The sequence below is a fragment of the Botryllus schlosseri genome, chromosome 13, assembly GCF_051294905.1.
Source record: "Botryllus schlosseri isolate E-star chromosome 13, Bs_hap1, whole genome shotgun sequence".
Lineage (NCBI taxonomy): Eukaryota > Metazoa > Chordata > Ascidiacea > Stolidobranchia > Styelidae > Botryllus > Botryllus schlosseri.
This window is the reverse complement of record NC_137248.1, coordinates 11,312,456-11,336,677: the sequence shown is the minus strand read 5'-3', so window position 1 is coordinate 11,336,677 and position 24,222 is coordinate 11,312,456. Positions and strand designations below refer to the sequence as shown.

At 41.5% G+C, this 24,222-nt stretch overlaps 2 protein-coding genes across 4 annotated transcripts; one reads left to right on the top strand and one right to left on the bottom strand.

The window, feature by feature from the left end:
* Positions 1-341: 341 nt before the first annotated feature.
* LOC145453589 (uncharacterized) lies at positions 342-14,659 on the bottom strand. Of its 3 annotated transcripts, none has more exons than XM_080331551.1 (4): positions 14,380-14,659; positions 6,091-6,298; positions 5,233-5,828; positions 342-1,730 (listed from the first exon to the last, which is right to left on the bottom strand). In XM_080331551.1, the coding sequence occupies exons 1-4, from the start codon at positions 14,414-14,416 to the stop codon at positions 790-792; spliced, it is 1,782 nt and encodes a 593-aa protein (XP_080187677.1). In that variant the 5' UTR covers positions 14,417-14,659; the 3' UTR covers positions 342-789. The 3 variants fall into 3 exon arrangements, with proteins under 3 accessions (XP_080187677.1, XP_080187678.1, XP_080187679.1); XM_080331552.1 differs by lacking the exon at positions 14,380-14,659 and adding an exon at positions 7,679-9,381; XM_080331553.1 differs by lacking the exon at positions 14,380-14,659 and adding an exon at positions 6,665-7,105.
* A 2,285-nt stretch (positions 14,660-16,944) lies between these two features.
* On the top strand, positions 16,945-20,885 carry LOC145453590 (aldo-keto reductase family 1 member B1-like). The gene is made up of 8 exons (XM_080331554.1): positions 16,945-17,123; positions 17,194-17,361; positions 17,909-18,025; positions 18,107-18,190; positions 18,258-18,481; positions 19,137-19,302; positions 20,559-20,641; positions 20,719-20,885. The coding sequence occupies exons 1-8, from the start codon at positions 17,055-17,057 to the stop codon at positions 20,771-20,773; spliced, it is 966 nt and encodes a 321-aa protein (XP_080187680.1). The 5' UTR covers positions 16,945-17,054; the 3' UTR covers positions 20,774-20,885.
* The last annotated feature ends 3,337 nt before the right edge of the window (positions 20,886-24,222 follow it).

Here is a 24,222-nt window from a genome sequence, read left to right as displayed (position 1 = left end):
GGGTAGCCCACGTCGAAATAAAGTTATTGTGGCCATGACAAAGTACTAAAACCATTGGTGTCACCACGGGGTTCTTAATATAAAAGTGTTGAGAATGCGGCCAACGAAGCATGACCCAGCCAAAATCGTATAGTATTCTATGAATTTGACGTTTATTTAGTGATATGCTGCATGGAAGTTATAAAAGCAACGCCGACCATGTACCAATCACCGATTTTCGAAACAGCGGCAAAGTATATCGTAATTCAAATACTATCGTCCTTTATTGGTGCTCGTAAATCCTATTTGGAATCTTGCATATACCCGTAAGATGGTTTCAGACTTTGAGTGATACGCAGATATTCAATTGCGCGGAACAACTTCAGCTAGTTCCACACAAACGATATATATTTTTTTAATTACGCGTGGCTGTAATGATATTATAATGTAAGGTCATTATGACCGCAGATCAGTGCTGGGAAATGTCGCGGCTGATAGAACTAACCATAACGGAAACGGACTCCAGTAAATAAAGTATTAGTATTGATCACGCGATTTTGTAAAGCAGAATGTTCGATGGAAATTAAACAAATTTCGTCACGAGTCTCACGATTCATTCCAAGTTTTTATAGATGAAGTCCAAGTCAAGTCATTTTTAGGCAGTGATTCGAGTTAAGTAAACGTGACTCGAATCGAAGCATCCCGATACTGCCACAGGGCTGCGCCTATCTTGCGTCGCAACTATCGTTTTCTAGCGTAAGATTGTGACGTCACATCACACCGCGACAAGTATTCACTCGTGCATTTTTATTATTGATTTTCCGACTTCGATTGTGCTAGATTTTTCAGCCACCTTTTAATCATAGTGTTTTTACGTCGAATGTCGTCCGAGTCATTCATTGACCAGCCGTTGAACTTCGTGACGTGATGCGTTGAAAGCGGACGAATCCTGACGCCGCTGTTCGACTCGGGGCATTCGCTTTCGTGTATGTGATCGCCGCTCGCTGGACAGCTACAGGCGTCTTTCGTACTGGCCGCACATTCGAGGCACGATTCTTCTTTGCCGGCTGTACTGCTTGCATCCGGGCCAGCAGAATGCTCGGCGGTGTCTTTTTTATCATTCTGCACGTCTGTTGAGCTGTTCGATGCTGCATCATTGCAATATATGTCATGCGTCGTCGTCACTTCTTTCGCTACAGACGGCGCTTCTTTGCTGATTTCCGGAGATAGTGACGTAACAATATCGCTAGGAGATTTGTATAGTCTGGAAACGCAGACACTGAAGTCGAGCAGCCGGCTGTCTCGCGAATCGTCCTTCCTGTGTGAATTTGTTATCTTCGGCTCACTGCAGTTGCGAGGTCTACTGCAGACGTCGGTTTTGTGAGACACCCGAGCTTTACGAACGCATGGTGTTATGGACGGTATTGCGTGACGCTCTGATTTTAGATACACTATGGAGGTTGTGGGTCTGTGATTCTGTCGGATGAGCGAATTCGTTTGCAAATAATCGTAGCCGTCATTTTCCGACAGAATAGACTGGCTATGCTGGCATGTCTGTCGTTGCAACTTGTTCACTGATGCGGAACGTGGACGACGGCTTTTCGCGCGCTTCTTGGCCGGTGGACGTTTGGCGTTTGAGTGATAGCCTTGCTCTTTTTCGTCGGAAGTCTGAGTCTTTTCCGGCGATTCTTCTCTCAGCGATGGGTAGGCACTTCTTGGTCGGGCGAGCTTCTCGTGAGTGAAATTGACGCCTGCCGAAATAAAGGATGATGGAAGCAGCGCCGCACAAATTATTGGTCTGCAAATACGTCATAAATACACGCCTAAATGCCGGTCCGCAACAGCAGGTTGCACATCCGGTGGTTTCCAACCTTATATTGTCGCAACTCCGTTTCCAACTTGAAAATGTTCCATGACCCAGTTCAAAATTTGAAAAGCTGATTAATAAAAAGGTCAGCACCTTTGTCCAGACTTACTCACAGCCTATTTCGGAAGCTGATTACGATCAACATCTTTGCGAACCCCAGAATAAAGGTACACTACTATATTTGACTAAAGCATCTAATCGGCCTTAACCGACTCCGGGAATACACGGTTCTCCAGTAATTGCGATTACAATTAGACTTATTTCAGGAAGGACGGGATATTCTTTATCTATTTTTGATTGCAGTTTTTGCGCGAGCGGTGGCCCTGGCACAAATCGCGCACAGCGCGAAGAAAAGTTTCATCTAGCATAAATCTGTCCAAAAATATTATTGTTTATGTTGATTTACGAAAAATTGTGAGCCTCCTTGAAAATTCCGGACATTTAGGCATATTTTAGAATTTCCTCCCGGACAGTTTAAACCAGTGGTTCTTAACCTTTTTCCTCCAGCGCCCCCTTTAGAAAATTATGGTGCTCCAGCGCTCCCACCTCATATTGTAAGGACTGTAATGAAGACAATTGGTAAGAGGGAGGGCCGTAACGGCACTTCGTCAGCTCGCCTAACAAAACGATTGTCTTGTGCGCCCATAGCGTGATAAACCAAACTTCTGAGCGCTTCGCTCCCAAAAACCCCGTCACGTGATTTCGATGGTCAGCAAAGTTTGTGTGGCCTGATCGCCCTAGGCGCCAAAATTTTCTATAATGTATGAATGAATATGTGGTAATTGCATATATATGTCTCTGTAAACTTTTTATTCTCTCAGCCCACGTAATCAGATTTACCAATAGCGCTGAGTGATCTGTTGTATTGGAAAATCAATAATTGAAGATATTCGAGTGTGCCCGTTGGTACAATGTATTCGTTACATGTTGTTATTTTGTTACCTTTTGTCCGCTATATAGTCAAGGATATTGAAACGCATAAATGTATTAAACTGAAGTAAGCACACGATTAAAAATTCGTATTTCTTCACTGGTAAATAATTTTCTCTGATGGAAGGTATTTGTCCTGTGGGGTGCAGATTGAGACGACATGGCGATTTAAGCACTTATAGACAATTAGGCTTATATGGATCGATCGAAGTTTACGGTCAACATAAGGACAATCCTTCTCGGCTAAGGTTTTCTCGCTGACGATCTTTTTGACACACTTCTCAGAGTCCCATATTTACCGAAACTTCATATGTATTCGTGCATGGTGGCGTGGTAATGGCTGACGCCGACATGCCTATTTCTATTTTCTATAATTATGCGTATTCTTCCGTGTGGGAGTCGTCAAAACATGATGTGTAATTTATGTTCATCCACCGAAATAATTTAGGGCACCCTTCGAGCTCATCAATTGGGGGTTTAGGTTGCAGCAGTTTCGGTCCTGGTAAGAGGTCAAAGTCCAGTCGGTTTTTTCGGACTTTGGTATTGGAAATATCTCGCTCTTTAATCGCACTCGAGGACCATTCGACTATATATGAAACCATATAATAATTGTGTGTGATGTATTCAGGGTCAAATCAAGGTTGTTATAACAATAATCGGGTACGGTCTCATACCCTGTGGTTCGAACCATCCCGAATTCACATCTGCGATTGGCAACATATACAGGGAAATTAATGGTATTGGATTTCGTCTTAGTGCTTTGTGTAACTATAAGAAAGTCAATTAAGGATGTAATGCATATATCTGCTCACATTGAATTCAGTACTGTACCCAGTTAGTAATTTTAACATGAATGCATACCAAATAAAGCAACTCATATTATATAACGTTCATGTGAGGTTGTGGATCACAACACTAGATAATATCATCCTTTATGATACGATGAAGAAATATTTTGACGTTTTAATTTTGTAGCTCTCAAATACTAGGGTTACCATACGTCCTCTTCTTTGAAAATTTAGGTAACATTTAGAGCAAAATGCGAGTGATATGCCGTAAACTAGCACAGAAGTGACGCTCCGGCGGTGATATGAGCGCGGAGCGAAAAGTTGACCTTTTTTTTCAGTCAACCACCTAGCAATGTGGACAGAAAAACGGTATTTTGAGCTCTGAGCGGAAAGTTGACCTTGTTTTTTTTAGTCAACCACCTAGCAATGTGGACAGAAAAACGGTATTTTAGTCAACCGATCACAAAGTGGGAAAAATTCACCGATTTTTGAGAATTCTTCTCCGGTTTTGCAAGTCTCAAATTTCTGAAAAAGTGTCTTTTTAGATTTCCAAAATATGGTAAGCCTATCAAATACAAGTATATTTAGGTACTCATTTCGTGTACAAAGCTTCAAAACTTATTTTATGTACAAGGAGCTCTCACTCTCAAAAGTGATATACAGTGCCTCATTCTTTGATTTTCACACGTTGTGCGCTGCGGGATAATACCTAATTCGAAACATTTTGTTGAAAATAACCCTAGCAAGCGTGACGGCAGTGTTTTAACAGGAAATTGGTGATCTAAAAGCACGCGCAATTCGTTTTACATGAATGATAATAACCCACTACATTTATGAAAACATATCTAGCAAACATTGGCGCGTGGCGCGACGTAAAATTTTGCGATTTGACTTGTTTTGTGGAATGTTAATTTGCTCTCAATACTCATTAAGGATATGCCCTATTATCACATCATATACTGCGAAGTTATTTTTTTAGCGCCCCCCGTATCGCCCCCCTGAGCCCAGCGCCCCCCATATCGCCCCCTGAGCGTTTTCGCCCCCTTCAGAATCGCCAGCGCCCCTTGGGGGGCGCTGGAGGCAAGGTTAAGAACCACTGGTTTAAACGGTGAAATTCCGGACGTATGCTAACTCATCTCTGTGAATGAATAATAGGAATTATGATGCCAGTTGCTGCGAAGGTCCGTCCGATTTCGCTTTGTTGCCATATTGCCCATACACAAAAGATCCTCCAACCCTGACTTATATCACCCATACGCCGTGACAGAATCCCATATTCATAGAGTAGCGATGACAAAACATTAGTACAGTTACACGACACTACAAAGACGTTAGGTTGGAAATTACGACAAGACTTTGTGAAGTCTATACACTTTGCGAAAAACGGGTGTCTATTCACACCCAAAGGGCCGAGAAGGATGGTACGCGGAAACAGGAGCTAGTTCAGAATTATATCGCGGTGATAAATCCTACGTTCCGACGCGCATGAATTATTTGGATTGTATGTTGTAGCCTACTCGATGTATACCGCTGCATAAGTTTGAGGTAGGCCCTATATATGTTATTAGGCTCTGGCTTCGTGTGCCGTAAGTGTACTGTATATTATTCAACCTGATCTTGGCGTTCAATAGCGATAAACTTAAACTGATGTACTTCCAAGATACTTACGCAAAGATACTTGATCTTTGTTTCTCGCATTCCACACCTCTTTGAGCTTACTGCTGCTCTGACTACCGTATCGGTTGGCAATGTGATACTGCAATATGCAATCGAAGGAGTTGGCAGTGTTTGACGAGTCATCGATTCCGGTATTCGAAGAAGACTTTCTCGGGAAAACAAGATTCGGTTTGCTATTATCTGAAGTTTCGACGGTTGACTTTCTCTCCATCTCCTTGAAGTCGACAAACGACGTGACGGTAGATAGTGCCTCCTTGCCGCCCGAAGGTTTATCCCATGCCGTTCGCCGCCAAGCCGGCTTAGAAAACCCGAATGGTTTTTCCAATGATGTTCGATCGATGTAATCCTCTGATGAGCACTCGCTTGGTGGCGGAGATGAATGTATAGGTATATCACGTGGTTCATCATACTTATCGTATTTGTTTAGTTTTCCACCAATCAGTCCCGGTCCGCGAATTGTCACGTCTATAACGTCGGCAACCGTCACATCCTTTTTGTGAATCGCGGCCGGGATAATCGACTCATCCATGACACTGTCAATAAATTTCTTCTTCACTTTTACTCTCTTCCCCGGCATTGTTGCAACGCTATAGTTAGAAATGTTACGTGTTATGTATTATTCCAAACGGCAAATATTATATAAATTTGCGGAAATTAAGTAAATTGCGAAACTATAAGATGTGCTATAACCTTGCAACCTGTTCGAAATTCGGTCGTGCGTCAGCTGCAAGGTATCATATCATGACTCCTCTTACAATTGTCAGATATTCGCTGTCACGTGACGTTTTTGGACAGAATTAATAATGTTTCCAAATTCCAGTCAGAATAGGTTTGGACGCAGTTTCTTACTTGTGCAGTGTGAGTTGAGTTCCATATGCAGCTATGACGACGTTAGCATCATTATTACCGGTGCTAGGGTGGCGGGATCCTGCACAATTTGAAAATGTATTCCTCGCACTTGCGTTCACTACTGGTTTGGACGATCGAAGAATCCGATCGACCGGCGTCACCGCTTTTATGATAACTGATGGCTTCAAGTACGAACCGACTCTGTGATCTGAAAAGATGTCACTTTTGGCGCTTTATATGTAAGATTGTAGCCTACGTCGTTTGATCACTGTCGTAATTCAGCGTCGATGCATGAACGGTTGGACACGAGTAAAATAGACGAACTGTGATGTTATTCAGAGTAATGCATTGTCTATATGATAAATCGTTGTTATCATGTTATCATCATGATTATCAAATGACCCTATCATAGTCAGGCAGTTTGCAATATACATACATATGCAATATACATATTGATAAAATAGGGTTGGATTGCAGATACAAATAATTTGTTGTAGGCGATAGGCTCTACTGATGCAATATAAGAGTATACGATTTTATACAAGCCTGTAGGTAACGTAGGCACTAGGCATACATTCCTTCAGATAAATTCTTGATTCACTGGATGACGATTGTCATTCAATATATAAGTACCGCTTGTGCCAATCAAAATAATACGCACTGCGCTGCTGCTCAAATTCGCATGTATGGCACTTCTGGATTTCATCGTGCTTATTATTGTGTCACAGTCGGCAATTTTGTGGAATGGATATATACTTAATAATATAGCAGGGGTAACCAACACGCACCCTATACCGACAATCTTGAAGGGAGGCCAAGAAATAACAGCATGCAACAAAGGGGACTAATGACAATTACGTAACTCAAAGATGCAGCACAGCATTAATAACTCCCCTAAATTTTCGAGGGGACTCTGCCGGTGAATCTGATATCATGGGCTGAAAAAGAATAAATATTTGATAGTAATATGTGAAAGTACTAATATTGATGGGCCATCAATGATGACCAAATTCACTCATGAATATGTAAAAACGAATCCCTGTGACTATCCATAACAGTACTAGGCCTACTCACGATTTCGGTGCGCACAGTAAGCCGATGTAAATAAATAGATTAATCTGGAGTTCACCGGCAATAGACATGGACACTGGACAGTTCAACGTGGGTATTTGATCTCCAGTTAGTTCATTGCAACTTATGTACTGGAATGCGACCGTAGGCTACATAAGTAATTGAAATGCGGCCGCGAACAGCAAAAAGGTTCCCTTCCCCTGCTTTAGTTCAGAATAGAATGAAAGTTATGAGCATGACATTTTTGTTGCATTTGTATTTCTTCAATAAAAATATTATTTCTTTTGTGGTAACTATGCCCGTCGACCATGTTAGAGAGCACAGCGTTGCACCGACGTATAGTTATCAAAGTGGTTGTTAAACTGCGTTTTCTATTTTTATCTTGATATTGAAGTCATGCGGCCCGCGACCCCAACGAATTTTGAAAAGTGACCCGCGACCCGTTATAAATTGGCCACCTCTGCTATATAGTGATCATGAACACATGTCACATACACATATCACATCACATACACACCTGCACATAGTCCAAAAACGGGCATCTTTTATAAGATCTGATTTTGCATCGAGGCCCCAATTTAACCCGTCGACTGAATCTGGTCTTTTATCACTGCCTCTATCTGCGCCCAAAACGATTGCTATACTATACCCTGTTCAACTTGAACTGCATGCAGTTTCAACTGATCCATTCCGATCTGAATACGTTCAATAAGGTATAGCTATGAGGGCTTGTCTGGATCCATAACACAATAAGGACCCTCGAACTCGTTGACTTGTACTTTATTTCGGTTACATGTATAAAAATGAGAGAAATCCGATGGAGTTTCTCAGGGAGATTTTCCGGTGAAGGGCTTCCGTGACGACAAGGTTAACTATTGAGATCTACACTGCTTCATGTCGACCACAATGCTATATGCCTATAATCAAGGGGACATCGTATCGTCGCTTTAGCCCAGGGGTGTCAAACCTTTTTGACAATCACGGTCGAATACTGATTAACATCTACAGACTATGACTTCGATCACTGAGCCGATGTGGATACCAGGTTTACAGACCGTATCTGGTCATTTCGGCATCCTCTTATTTATTCATTACATCGCATTGCGTCTTGTGTATATGTGCCTGATCCAGTGATTCCCAGACTGCGTGCCGCCACAGATTATCAGGTATGCCACGAAATTTTTGGCAATTTTGGAAAATAATTGTATATTTTAATGTATCAACTGATAAATATGAAATACTTCTGCGAATCAAGAGCACATTATCTGAAGTTCTTCTCGCACATACAGCAATACCGGACAGTAAATATACTGTAACAACTTTGGGTGTAGGCCTGTGTAATTCATTGGAAAGCAATAGATCATCAAATCTTTTTGCATAAGAACAGATCATTAAAATAAAATTGGATGAGTTCTGACTGTCTGCTTTCAAATCCTATTCCATGATCAACGTAAAAACGAATATAATTTCATTATATAAATAGCCGTTTCTGCATCATATAATTATATGTGAACGGGGTGTAATTGCTTCGAAGTGGGCCCAAAATCAGTTCGCAAATCAACATAAAGTGTAATATTTCTCAGAAGTGGACGTTAACTAGGGTGTGAAATCTACCAAGGTCTTACACGTTGATTGAATATTGTAATTGTTCATATTACGCAATCAATTATTTATCATTTCTAGGGCCATTCGATCAAATTTCCACCGGTAAAAATGATGGAAGGGCTATTTCAAAATTTCTTGATCACCAATTTAATGGTTATACATCTTGGGGCTAGCCCATAAAAGAATTTATTGTTCCATGTTGTAATTTCTTGATTGTCGCTTTAATCAAAAGATATTGAAATGTCCCGAAACCTACCAGAAAAGAAGAAAACTTTCATTCGTGAGACGTAAACGATTCCAAAATTCATATTTCTGGACAGGACGCATGATTTTCCTAAGCGGGTCGCATTTGAACTGTGGGGCTCGGATTGGACAGCACCGACGATTTAGGCGCCTATGGGCAATAAACAATGGTGTGTGTAGTGGCGCAACAGTGTCGGAGCCTAATAGTCACGCACCTGCAGGTTATCCTTAAAATATAGCTAGGGTTACCGTATTTTGAGATCCGAAAAAGAAGACACTTCTTTGAAATAACATATAGCAGAAGACGAGAAAGCGGAAAATATAATTGGGTTGACTAAAAACAGGTCATTTTCCAAAATGTTCAAAGTTAACCCTAGACTGCTCAGGTTGGGGTCAAATTGACCCCAGGCGAGCAAATATATGAGTCATATTTTCATGTGCGGTCAGATTGTTCTAGCCAGTCATGTAATCCTAAATGGTCATATGTAGGGATGGTGTGAACGTGAGGTTCACGTTCGCGTTCTGTGTGTGAACCTCGGAAATTTAGAGGTTCGCGTTCACAACAGAACCTTGGTAGGTTCTGCACTGTGAACCTTTTTAATAAATTGTAATTTCCACTTCATTATAAGGTCTTTGGTTCAAATTTATTGCATTTCAACTGCGGGTCACTCTATGCATGGCGCGGGCAGCATAAAAAATCAACGCTAAACGAGCATGCACCTTGACAACCACAAAAGTTTTACTTGCTTTTTTGTTACAAAAAATTTCTCGAAATATTCAGCTTTCCGTTTGTGAATATTTAGTGACTCTCTGCTGTGCGCTAGACCCGCAATCACACAACATCACGAGCAATATACGTAGTCAGCGAATGATGCTTATTCAACCAATCAATGACATTGATATCGTTTTCTGATGTAAAAAATCGAGCGGGCGAACGGGGTCAATCTTGACTTCATATCTTTACTGTATCATTAAAATCAAATCCGTACGATTAAGGTGCTGGCTACTGTTATATAACTTGTTGTTTATGGTATCGGTAGCGAGTATAGAAACCCGTTTTACACTCTGCTCAATATAAATGTAGCAATACTCAGACTCCGAACACATTGTCCGGTCTGGCTTAGACCGTTAAGGCGTAAGCTTATATTCCCTGGTAAGTCCTCGTCGAAATTGTTGGCAAAGCGACGGAATGTATAGATTTTATGAGATTATTATATCCTTTGATGACCACGGTTGATACATTTAGCGACGTTTTAAACGCCAATATGTACTTCAGCAATGTGACATTATGTGGCTCGAGTCTTCGCTATGTAAGGCTATCGTGTAAGGCTATCCCTTCATTGAAAGATTGGGTTGGAATTAGCAATATGACGTCACGAGGTTCACGTTCGTGTTCACACAGAACCTTTCAAAAAGGTTCGCGTTCACACGAACCCGAACCTTTAAGAGGTTCACACCATCCCTAGTCATATGCACTATCAATTGGAATAAAGCATTAGCTGGTTATCTCTAATTCCTCGCCGCTATGAGCAATTGATTTAGCATGGGTCAGATTTTGAAGGTATAGTGGCCAGACTAAGTATTTTTCTCCTATTTGTAATCCGACCGATTCCGGCTGTTTATAGATTCTTTCGCATTGTGCATGTCACGTGGAGTCAAGGAGACATGACGAATAGCTCTGATCTCTTTGCTGGTCAGAGAAAGTTGGTTTTAGGTGGATTGAGTCATGGATTGAGTGTTACTACAGAAGATGTACCACATGTGAAACATGCATTGGACCGGATAAGGATTCTGATTGAATTTACTTTGTTGTAATAAATAACTGTTTTAATATTGTATCGTATTGTATAGTTTTATTGTATTGTAGGCCTACTGTATTATTGTATTGTAATTGTTGTAATAAATGACTGATGGGGGGTGTTTGACCACAGCTTGCCATTCGTGTAACGGTATTAGGCTTCAACGGGTACTTTGAAATGGGTAGAGAGTATGGTTCAATGTTCCAAAAAGGTAGATGCATCGTTATAACGTCCCGCAGGAGGTTATTAGGCAGCTGTATAGCGAAATTGGTAAGAAAAAGCATATCAACTGATAGGGTCAATTTGGCCCCACCTGAGCCATCGTGTAACGATATCCCACCTCAGTGGCTAGGATGGGTAGAGAGTAGGGTTCCATGTACCAAAAAGGTAGATGCATCGTTATAACGTCCCGCAGGAGGTTATTAGACAGATCTATAGCGAAATTGGTAAGAAAAAAAGCATATTACCTGATGGGGTCAATTTGACCCCACCTGACCCATCGTGTAACGATATCCCGCCTGATCAGTCTAGGGTTAATGGATGAATTTTGTTAATAACATTGTTACTTTTAATGGTCTTGGGCACCCCATAGGGCGATTAGCCGAACTTCTGAGGGGCTACATTAGTCCTCCCATGTCACGACTATTTGAAAGTCCGACTTCATTGTCGTATAAGCACGCCGTGCATGTCTTATATAGTGGCTCGAAGTGCCAAGAAATTTCCTAATTCATGACTGAATTTTGTCAATAATATTAATAAATCCGACGTGATCAAATTTACCGGTAGAGCTAGGGGAGGTGGTGTCTTAGATATACAATTAATTAATTATGCATCTGTAGGGTGGCCGGTATTTGTTATTAATTAATCTGTTGCGTGTTGTTATTTCGTAGCCTCCCGGCTGCTATATTTTTAAAAGATATTGGAATCACACAAATGTACCACAATAAACAAAAAGAAGAACCTCTTTCGTGAGACACACACGATTCCAATTTGCCATTTCATCACGGCGTGCGGCATTTTCGCAGAGTGTCAAGACATGACTATTCGGTTTCGACCATATAGGCATATAAATGAACAACTTACAATTCGAATTGCATATATCATCAGCACCGAAATGCCGATTTCTATATATTAAACAAAATTATATTGTTTCTGGGGATGGGTTACTCATATTAAAATCAAGACATGCAGCGCGACATTAAATGTCGCGAAGCGCGAAGAAAAATTTCCATTCGAGCTCGTTCCCTCCCAATTGGGGGGCGTGGGTGCGATTCTGTTACGGCCCTGCGTATACGTTATCGTTATAAGATTTGCCGCGGTAAAATTGATAGAAGCGGTGTCTTCAAAGATATAGAAGGCTCGCAATTATTCATCTTGGAGTATAAGTATATGTGTTCATGTTCATGTTCATACTATACACGCGTGTATCGCATGTACTGCGTGTACCGCAGTAAACCTACCCATGAGTTTCTGGAGGGTGAGCGTCGATCGGGTTACACGTAGTTTTGTTTACGCATGCAGTTATTTCTTGACCTACGGAGAAAGTTGTCGTCACTCGAAAGATCGCTTACACGTACGACATCCAATAAAAAGGGAAATGCGAACGACTCGCAATTTCTATTTATTCACCGGGCGCAATATTTATTGCCTCTGTACTGTGGGACTAAGATTGGACGAACATGGTGATCCCGCGCGATCTTCGGCGAAGGTTCTGACGCAGGTGATCTTTCTGTGATCGCAGTTATAGTGTTGGGTAAAACTCTGCCTTGGTGTGTCTTTTAGGCACCAAAAATCTCGTACCTAATAGTTCCGCAGCATGCAGCAAACACGACTACAGTTAGATTCAATTCTGTCCATCATGTGTATTATTCGAAAAATTGGGATGGAGGGTATGGCCCTCTTTCCCACTCCTGGCTATGCCAATGCCTCGGAGGACATTTTGGATATATTTAAAAAAGATGGCATATCCTCCTAACTGACGTATGGTAACCCTAAATAAAGCATACCAAAGGCCTCAAGCGATGTTAGGAATATACCGTTCTCTCATAATTGCCATTAAACTCAACCTCATTTCAGAAAATTATACGTCAGCATGCTGTAGCCATTGAATCCATTAAAGTCACTATCATCGATGGTTCTAGCACAGTGTATAGGCCTGTGGTTCTCAGCCTTTTTGACCTTGGGGATCGGTAAAGCTTCAAAACAAATACTGCGGACCGGTTAACCCTCAAGAATCAACATTAGACCTATTTATAATTGCGCCAAATGTATGCAACTGAATTTCAGTATTGGAAAGTTCATTTGAATTAGTTATTCGTTAAATAGTTATTTATAGTGGTTCTGTTGAAGTTTCTTCAAGGCAAAGATCGCGAACTGATGCTAAAGACCACTACGCTGATTTTAATTGTTCGGTGCCCTTGCAAGAAATGCGACTCTGTTGCTTACTATAGAGTCTATCACGCTTCCAAGAGTAGGAATTTAACGAAGTTTGTTAACAAGTGTCTGTAGTGTTCACCAATGCCTTCTAAATGAGTTGTAGACGACTTTTAAATAGTTTCGTACAACACTTGTAGCATTGTAATGTATGCCTAAAATTATGAAATCTCTTTTACAGCACCATATTGAAAGTGTCAATTGTCAACCAATTTAAAAAATTGATATTTTATTTCTCTAATTAATGGACAAGCGTCCATCTTCTTGCATTTTATAATTGAAGTATGAAATTCGAATATACTTGGCGGACCGGCAGGAAACTGGCAACGGACCGACACCGGTCCGCCGAACGGGGGGTGGGGGGCAGGGTTGCATTTAAAACAAAAATCGATTTAAAACAAATATGTTTGAACCAAGGCCCTAATTTAAAACATGCTTTTTTAAGCCATGACGTCAGGAATATTCAATTGTGATGTCATAGTGGATTGACATTGGCAATTCAAAATATAGGGTAAATATAGCTCCTTTGACGAAATATCTGTAGGCTACCATTAATGTTGAACCGACTATTTTGAGGGTTCCAACCATCCCATATCGATACGCGTCGGCTATATCGGGTGGTAATTTTCCGTAGGCTCATACCACATGTTTTCGGAAAGTATTTACACAATTATGGCATAAGTTTATAACTTGAAAAAATAGTTTTTTTTAAATGCCTTTGTCTTAAAACATGTTTTAAACAAAGTGTTATAAAACACCGTTTGTTTTACATGCAACCCTAGGCGGGTGCGAACCACTGCTATATAGGATGGACACATAAACGTAGCCAGGAGGCGACAAGCGCCTTCGCCACCCTCAAACTAACGAATTCAGCATTGTGACGGCATTACACTGGTTCACAATGGATTCGTGACGTCACTCTATTGCAAAAATGCTTCGTTCGCCCCTACCGATAAAAAAATCTTCATTCTGGTTACGTATATGGCTGCATACAGCGCGCTGATGCAAAGAAGATACCATATGATAGTAATATTCGCTACGGCTATATAGTGTTCAGCGCAACTCTATCGGAAGTTGTAGATTAGGCTACTACACGGTTCGCTCATCTAGTATTTTGTTGTACGAAAACTTTACAGACCTGGATTAATTCTGACGACAGGTAATTCCACCCGCATGCTGCGCTCTCTTTCCCTCTTTTCTAGTTGTATTCGGAGACGCCGAGGAGATATTATAGTTGGGCGAAGTAATAAGAATTTGAAGCTCGCTTTCAATAAATAACGGGCTCGATGATTAATGTTTATAAAGCACTCCACAATGGTTTTCGGAATTGATAGCTGACTGAAGGCCTCTCGACTTATCTAAAGCCTTCAAGTACCGGCTAGAGTGTTTCCAATCTGGAGTGAACTTGACGTAAGTAGGCTGTATCAATAGTGACTGCTTTAAGCTTGTATGACCATTTGACCAATACACAAAAGGCACTTGACGCCAAAGCACTGAAAATACGCAGAACGCAGAGTGTGATCTCCTGATATCCCAAGACAACCAATCACCTCATTCCTATATTGTGACACAACTCGCAGTGCAGTACACTGCTTATACCCACATAGCCCACTTACCAACGTGTCAAACGACAGAAATCTTTGTTGAGTTGGTCCTACATCCCGACATATTGATTATATGTTCCGTAAAGTTGGGAGAATTTGTCTTCATTTTGAAGAAATGTCCCCCCTTCGTCCAAATGCCCACCTTCTTGACCATTTGTCCTCCTTTTTAGCCTAAAATGTCCCAAAAGACCACGAAAGACGTTAAATTCCGGTTCAAAATATAGGCAACGGATTACGCAGGAGCAATATCCTAAAAATGAATTTTTAAGTCAACACCACAGAAGTAACGTAAAAAGTAGCTAATTCAGGAGTAGAGCCAAGGTGATAACCTTTTTTATTTACTTTTTTAGTCGACACTACAACATTTCAAGTAATTATAACAGAATCAACTGTTTTAAATTTCGGTAAGCTAACTTTTATGATTTGATAAAAGTGTCCTCCCTTCCCGATTCCAAAAAATGATAACTCTACTTCACGAAAAATCAGTGGTCTTTGCACACCGGCACTGCTCCAAGATCATAATCAAAGATGGATTATGGAATACTTTTCTGGGGTGATGCCAGACTAGATGACTAGACCTTGATTGTGTTCTAATCATATAAGATAGGAGGAATCGAAGAAATTGCCGTAAAGTAGAAGTAGCGACTCCAGAGACATCTCAAAATTACCGCAAGCGAAGGAAGAAAATGATGCTATGAAAAGTAGTCAAGTAAAAGTATAAGTAGCTTTAAAATGTAGATTTGATCGAGGGGACGCATAATTTTAGCAGTTTATCGGCGGTGGTTAAGGTTCAGTATCAGTTTATTAACAATTTCATCATTTCAATGCACCTCAACACTGCGATACAAAATATGAAGGTGTTAAAACGACTTGGATTAGTCTTTGAAATCAGACACACACCCGAGCCTAGGTGATCTAAATAAGAGGCACACTGGATGGAAAGAAAGAGGGGATAACATGATACAAATGATGAATATTAATAGAGCATGCGTCGATAGGCGAGGTTGATATTTCATTACGGTATGATTAGTATTCAATCAGTATATATAATTTCACTCACAAAAGTGATGACAACTTATCCCCAAATATCTTCCTACTTTTTAAAATTCACAGTGTCAAAAGTAAGCGGTTTTGCTTAAAGTAGAAGTGGAAGCAGTCTAAAAACATAACCACTGGAGTAGGTAGTGGGATTAGGCAAACAAAACATATTTGAGTAGCCTACTTCGCAAAATAGGATGTACTTAGTTACTGACCACCTCTACGTAAGCCAATGCAAATAGGTGCATATTTTTCGTATATAGGCCTACAATTTTGTACAAGCTATTCATCTATCGCTATACAGGCTATTTCGTTCAGTTTTTGTGACAATTTCGCCAATGAAAATTAATGGAAACATATCCAAAAGTATGTGTCATTCATAGTAATTATCCAAATAAAGACTTCGGTGCTCTCGAGATGGACGTTATATCCGCTGAGTCGGCAAAGCCGAGCAGCTTAGTCCAGTCAGGATGAGCAGCAGTATACAGAGTACAATGTGCGGACGAACAGTCCGGAGTACCTTCGGACAACTTATTGTACTGTCGACGAATACGATATGAAATAACAGGAACCCTCGACATCGTCGTCGGTTCAGCAGTTCCCAACACGCAGGTTGTAGGCCTATATATCACTTCAGTCGAAAGGATGTTCCGATGATGGTGACCGCGGCCCGTAAATATACTGCATGATGAGGTAGTCAGAATCGAAAACATTCTTTGGCAGAGAGACAGAGAAAGAGAGAGAAAGAGAGAGAGAGAGATAAAGAGAGAGAGAGAATATTTATTCGTATACATTACATATCAACATTATACTACAAAAATGTAACAATGAAATGCGACATGCAAGGTAGACGGGAGGCTCCTCAGACAGTATACACTCGTAGCCGCCTTCCTAGTACGTGGCTGTCTTTTTTCCTTTTTTCTAGACTCGATTGTTTCTATTTCGTTCAGTTCTTATGACAATTTCCCATCATACGTCTGCCGTCGTAATTATTTGCATAACGATGCAGTAGTAAATGCTGCAGAGATAGAGGCTATCTATTGCCGAGTCGGCAATGTGGAGTTTGTGTTGCAGTGTAAATAAACCGGCGAGCAAACAGCGTCTGACTAAGAATATACTATTGCGCTGTAATCAGTTTTAGATATCTGCTAGCTGCAACAATACGAGTAAGATGTCGGTCCCGGTTGTCAAACTAAATTCTGGATATGAAATGCCTATCCTTGGATACGGTACTTGGCAGGTATGGACAAGAAATGAACATAAATCAGTTCTTGTGTAAAATCTCGTTCTTTCACATTTTCATCACATAGTCAAACCCAGGTGAAGTAGGCGAAGCGGTGAAATGCGCTATTGACATCGGCTATCGCCATATTGACGGTGCCTGGGTGTATCAGAATGAAAAGGAGATTGGTCAGGCGCTAACGGAGAAATATGCCGAGGGGAAAATTCAAAGAAAGGATCTCTTTCTAACTAGCAAGGTCGGTTCAAGTTTATTATACGAATATTAAAAGTAAAGCGAAATAGTATAAAAATATCGCACCGCAATCATGAGAGCGATAGAGAGAGAGAGGGGGGGGGAGAGAAAGAGGTCAGATTTATTTTCGTCTGCACCATCGAGATGATTTGACGATGGAGATGCGATACGACATTTAAGTGAGGACGCCTATACTGCCAATAAGGCTACCAGTGTTCGCGTCTTTTGTCAGACCCGGTCGGGGATTGAAACCATGACCTACCGATCAAGAAGCCGGACGCATCACCATTACTAAATTTTTCACGAGACATTTTCAAGTATTTCGATCCTGTTGTTTTTTACCATATAAAGCTCAAAAATTCCTTGGAAATCACTACCTCTACTCGTACTCGACTCGATACGGTTGCCTAGATGACTGTTGTCTATGCATGGGCTACTACAGGCCCATTTTTCGGCCATGCAGCTGCGCTATTTACGATATATTACACTTGTAGCAATCTAACGTAATACACCTAAAATATTGTTATCCGATTATTGTCCATGTTTAATAGCTTTGGAACATTGACCACGAACCGAAGAATGTCAAAGAAGAATGTAAGGAAACATTGAAATTACTGCAGACGGACTATCTTGACTTATACCTTATGCACTGGCCATTTTCCTTCCACGTGAGTCGTTATAGCCTTACGCACATATTTGCTTTTCATTTTGGTTGTAAGCTATCTCATGCTGTTATCTACACTATACAGAAAACTGAAGCTCGGGACATCATTCCAAAAGACGACCAGGGAAATGTTATGTATACGTATACTCATTACCTCGATACTTGGAAGGTTACAGAGTTTATTGCACCAAGTATAATAGCCTCTATTTCACTAAGACATTTTTTAAATCGTGCAGGCCATGGAAGAGCTGCAAAAGGAAGGATTGGTACGCAGTATTGGCTTGTCCAACTTCAATGAGTATCAAATAGATAAAGTCATCGCCCACGGTAGAATCACTCCTGCTGTCCACCAGATAGAATGTCATCCCTATCTGAACGAAGAATCCCATCTAAAATACTGCAGACAAAAGGGCATCGCTGTCACTGCTTACGCGCCTCTAGGATCGCCGACAAGACCATGGTAATATCCTTTATCCAGGGTCGTAAGGTAACCAAGTCACAAGGTTCCGAGTCGCAGTCAGTAGAAGTAACGTTGCAGAATTCTACTCAAGTATAGGCCTACTTTACAACGCTATAGTGCCCCTTTCTTTTTTTAGAAAATGTCGCGGTACGTTGCCCTCTGAATAGGCCGGTACATAATAAGACGATGAGTGATAGGGATAAGCTGTATCGGATACTCCATAATTATTAATGCTTCGTGCGATTATAAGGTAACTGAAAATATTGTACATCATATGATGTGATGGGACTGACATATGGGCCACTATGCGACCTGAAATTGCGCATATGAGTCACGGAACCGCTACATAAATTATATTTACTGATATTTTCGCGCAAATTATTGGACAGAACATATTTATTTCGCGCGAAGCACGAAGAAAATTCTGGACTTTTCGCGAAAACAGCCCCTGAATTTGACCATCTTGGTAGCTCTCTCTCTCTCTCATGATACTTGACAGATTGAAAATAGCAACAAAAAGCCATTAGTAGAAGGATAAAAGTACCGGGAAATCAGATTTACTTTAGTACGTACTGCAATTAGAGGAAACCTACTTAAGTGCGTCGAAAAATTAGTAGTATACTTCGTTGCTGACCACCTCTGCATTTTATAATAGGGGACTTCCAGAAGAGCCAAAGGTGCTTGAAGACCCGACGCTGAAGAGGATTGCGGAAAAGTACGGCAAGACAACGGCACATATAGCGATTCGGTTTCAAATTGATCGAGGGGTGATTGTAATTCCGAAGAGCGTAAAATCCCCACGCATCAAAAGCAACTACGAGGTATATAGGAGGCACTTATGACAGATACAAAATATAGATTGAGCTGTGTTTATGGATTATCGTAATTTTCCATGTATAATGCGCAAAATTTTCCCTATTTTTTGTGCTATAATCAGGGGTGCGTATTATGCATGGGTACAACAAGCCTTGAAAAAAACCTCCCTCGAAATATAACTTGAAACCACATCTTTCTTCATGTTTGTTTTTATTGCGCATTACAATCAGTCATCATGCCCCGCAATCCGAACTATCTGTGTTACGCGCTGCCAATTTGCGAGAAGCGTGCTACCAATTATTATAGCGTCCGCGCTGCACTACAGTACACGATCTCATGCTGAGTTGATTTGCCCTTTGTACGCGAGCGAAATTATGTCATTGATTGCTGCACGCGCGCGCGGCAATCCTCGCTAATTCATCGCGTCAACGACAGGCCTGAACAATCGCATATATAACACGTCGTGTGTGCAAGATGTAATCGGTGGCCCAAACAATACAGTCGCATCTCCAACAGGCCTAGTGCGCACGTCATAATCGTTGGCCAGATTCAATCGCATCTGTAATAGGCCTCATGCGCAAGATGTCGCTGGCCTGAACTATCGCGCCGCGGCCTCGCAGGCTTTGGCTGCTATCTACTATCGTTTAGAGCAGTGGTTCTCAACCTTTTTTAGACTCGCCCCCCTTTGTGAGAGTGAAAAATTTCGCGCCCCTACCCCCCTTGTCGTCATATCACCAAATGCGCCCGGGATGCTAGCAACCCCAACATATTGTTTGATGGCATGGAAGGTTATGACTGTTGATGAGAGAATTCAAAAATATGAAATTCGGTCTATGTATATAGAAACACGCTTAAATTGGAGGTAAATCGCGCGGAGCGGGAAATTATTTTTCGGTTGACCTCTTCTTCGCGCCCCCCTTCGGATGCTTTCACGTCCCCAGGTTGAGAACCACTGGTTTAGAGACAATGCCGTTAAGTGTATACTGTATAATGATTAGCGATGGTTATGTCATGATTGTTCAACAGTGACATCGCAAAACAGAATGACATCGAATACTAAAACATGGGTAGAGGCTTTTCCCCAAAATTTAAACGCCATTTTAAGGGTGAGTTATACATGGGCGATGGGGGCGTACTATATTCGGAAAATTACGGTATGTCGCATGGAATTTCTTGGGTTTATCATCAATTTATTTGACGGAATGGTAATGATACCGGTATCTGCAGTCAAATTTCATGCTACTGCCGCTTCTACCTGCAGGTATTCGATTTTCAATTATCCTCGGATGACTTGGACGCGATTCGCAATGTGAACAAGAACTGGCGCGGTCTAAGTTTTGACTTGTGAGTATCGTCACAACTGTGTCTGCGGATATACTCACATTTTAAGTTATTATTTTTAATTGGCCCGTATTCTTCAGTGCCGGGAAAGGTCACAAGTACTGGGCGTGGCATCCAAACTACTCCGAAGATTAGACAGAGTTACATGTGGCTGCGTTTGATACCGAGGATCTCGTATCCAGTTAAGCCAATCTGCCGATGATATGCGATTCGTAATCAATAAATATCAAATATACCATGCAATGAATATTCGTAATATGCGGTGATTATTCGTAGAGGAAATAATTCAAGCAGAACATATAGGACGATTAAACTGTGTGGGAATTCATTTTCTCCGCACACGGCTGCAAAGCAGCAAGGGTAGGTTCCATTGGAATTGGGAAAACGGCCAGTGCAATATAACAATATGAATATACGGACCAGTGACGATGAGGTTCACGGTTGGCAAGGCTCCAACTCCTTTAGAATTGGGAGACAAACTGTCTTAGAATCGGATTCGCTAATATATAAAACCGAATAGGTTGGCTGATTCAGTTGCAATGATACCTAAAACGACTATCACAGATCAATTTGAAGGTTCTATTCGATTTCCGGAAGTATAGCAGACTCCGAGGCTTGGGTGGTTTATCTGGTAGGGATGGTGCGAACCCCTGAAAGGTTCAGGTTCGTGTGACCGCGAACCTTTTTGAAAGGTTCTGTGTGAACGCGAACGTGAACCTTATGACGTCACGTGACATCACATTGCTAATTCCAGTCATACATGTCAGTGAAGTGATATATTAATGTACACATATATACCATATCGACGACTCAATTCACATTATGCCACAATACTGAAGTACATGCTGACTTTTTAAACGTCAGAAAATGTATCAACTGGAGCAATCAAATGCTATATTAATCGCAAAAAAACAAACAATATCGTCCGTCGCTTTGCCAACAATTTTGACGAGGACTTGCAAGGGAATGTAAGCTACGCCTTAACGGTCGGGGCCAGCCCGAACAATGTATTCGGCGTCGGACTATTGCGAATGCGACATTGATAGTGCGCAGATGGATCCCGAACGCCTGCTTGATTTTTTACATTAGACAACGACGTATTTTTGTAAAAACTGGTGATTCTGCAAGTTTTTCGATAGTACTGTGTTGATTTAAAAAAAGGTCATGTGTGGTGTTGACTTGAAAAGAGTCGTCACTCTGAATCGACGATTTATCAGGTTTTTATGGAACTCTGACGTCGCAATTTTTTCATGGCATTTCAATACTTTTCATAGAAAAGAGGGCAAATTCCGCAAAAAGACGACATTTAGGCGTCCTCCGAGGACACTTCAATCTATGCAAAAAAGGGAACAAATCCTCTTTAATGAGGACGTATAGTAAGGATGGTGTGAACCTCTGAAAGGTTCAGGTTCGTGTGAACGCGAACCTTTTTGAAAGGTTCAGGTTCGTGTGAACGCGAACCTTTTTGAAAGGTTCTGTGTGAACGCGAACGTGACCCTCATGACGTCACGGGACGTCATATTGCTAATTCCAACCCCACATTTCAGTGAAGTGATAGCATATATAAATGTACAGTTGTCCACGATACCTAGCGTAGGGTTACCATATTTCTGCAACCCGAATTCCGGACACTCTTTAGCGCCCACTAGTGGATTTCAAAAATGGGTTCATGACGTCACACTGGCAAAGCTTTGCTCATAGACCAGAGGTGGTCACGATCCGGTTCAGGAGTATGTGGCTGTGTGTTGTGTAACCAGGGCCGAAAGCACATGTTTTCAGCCCCTTCCCGCCCAAATAAACATTGATTATGAGCCCACACTATAGGGTAATCGATGCAACTTCTGGGGGGGGTTGGTGCTTCCTATATGAATCTGGTTTCTATATGCATCTGCTCGGTAAATTATTTGAATGAATTCTGTCAATAATATTGGTTATTCCATATATTACTATATCGATACTACTCTCCACCCACATTATCAGGGTTTGCGGTAGAGCTGGCGGAGTCTGATGAGTTCGAAAATACAGGGAGCGAATTTGCACATCGTTAAGTCATTTTCATGTCCTGCCGATAAGATTGTTTATCAGCCCTATTCCGGTGCGCACCATGGAGCTTTATAAACACCCCCACATCCATGGTATTCTAACCTTTTATGGTCGCGACTTCATCTCCAATTTGAAAATGTTCCGTGGCCCAGATCAACATTTGACGAGCTGATTACAAAAAGAAGTCAGCACCTTTGCCCAGACTTATACTCACGGGCTATTTTGGAAACTGATTACGTTAGTAGTTAGTATGATCGGTCGTGACCTGGCAGGGGCTCTTATGGGCCCGCTGGTGACCTGCCGCGAAACTCGTGTTGGTGACCCCACCCTTTTGACCCCCCCTTCCGCTGGTGACCTGCCATGTGTTCTTAATGGGATCTCTGGTGACCCCACCCTTTCAGGTATAGGGCTCGCTCATGACCTGCCGTGAAAACTCGTGTTGGTGACTCCACCCTTTTCGAGTCCCTATCGCTGATGACCTGCCGTATCGTCGGTGATACCACTCTTTCAGGTGTACGTTGTGTCGATGACCTGTCTGATAACGTTACGGGTATAGGGATCTCTGGTGACACCACCCTTTCGGGTATACGTCGCGGCGATGACCTGCCATGGATTGTTTGGTAGTGAACTAACGTTGTGGATATAGGCTGTGGCGGTGATTCGCCTGTCATGTATTCTTACTTGTTCTCTGGTGATTCGCTATGTGTTCTTATGGGTGCGGTCATGAATCGCCCTTTCGGGTATAGTCAACTCTCGCACTGTGTTGAATAGGTATCAGGAATAGTAAATAGTCACGTGATTGATTCTTAGTTAATGTGTATATTACAAATTATTAAATATGACCGATTCGAGTTAATCCCAACGTTTACGGTGAGTACGACATTGATATATCGTTATTCTTATGGCGGGGGTGGCATGCGGCTATTGCGTCTTATGGGTGCGGCCGTGAATCGCCCTTTCGGGTATAGGCATCTCTCGCCCGGTGTTGAATATGTATCAAGTAAATAGTCATGTGATTGGTCCTTAGTTAATGTGTATATTCCAAATTACGGCGAGTACGACAATGATATATCGTTATTCTTATGGGCGCGGCGATGATTCGTACTTTCGTTGATAGAATGCTAGCGACATGTCGTACTTTCACCAAAAAGGGTGTGAAATAGTTTGCTAAATCTAGAGTAGTAGTATACAGGTCAACGAGACGCGCACCAATAGTCATCGAGTATTTGATCACGTGACATCTGTTAGCCAATTAGAATGCAGAACGAAGTGGGCGTGGTTCCAATACGAGAGAGGTTTGGGTTGTGCGAGAGATGGCATAGTTCCAGTCCAGTAACGCTGAGATATTTATTACGTCATGCTTGCGTAAGTTGATTACCTTCAATATGATTGCGTATTGCAGCATGTTCATGATTACGTCATATGCGTAGTTGATTAATTAAGTTATTTCGAGAGCGTCTTTGCTTAGTTCCAGTAATGCTGAGGTATGATTACGTCATGATTGCGTCTAGTTCCAGTCCAATAACACTGAGAAATATTTA

Excerpts from the sequence above, each read along its gene's own strand:
- LOC145453589 (XM_080331551.1), bottom strand. The coding sequence starts at position 14,416 with ATGCGGGTGGAATTACCTGTCGTCAGAATTAATCCAG. Across the intron at positions 5,829-6,090 it reads ACTCAACTCACACTGCACAA|CGTTGCAACAATGCCGGGGA; the intron begins GTAAGAAACTGC and ends TTCTAACTATAG. Across the intron at positions 1,731-5,232 it reads CAAAGATCAAGTATCTTTGC|GCGTCAATTTCACTCACGAG; the intron begins GTAAGTATCTTG and ends TTATTTCGGCAG.
- LOC145453590 (XM_080331554.1), top strand. The coding sequence starts at position 17,055 with ATGTCGGTCCCGGTTGTCAAACTAAATTCTGGATATGAAATGCCTATC. Across the intron at positions 17,362-17,908 it reads ATCTCTTTCTAACTAGCAAG|CTTTGGAACATTGACCACGA; the intron begins GTCGGTTCAAGT and ends CATGTTTAATAG. Across the intron at positions 19,303-20,558 it reads GCATCAAAAGCAACTACGAG|GTATTCGATTTTCAATTATC; the intron begins GTATATAGGAGG and ends TTCTACCTGCAG.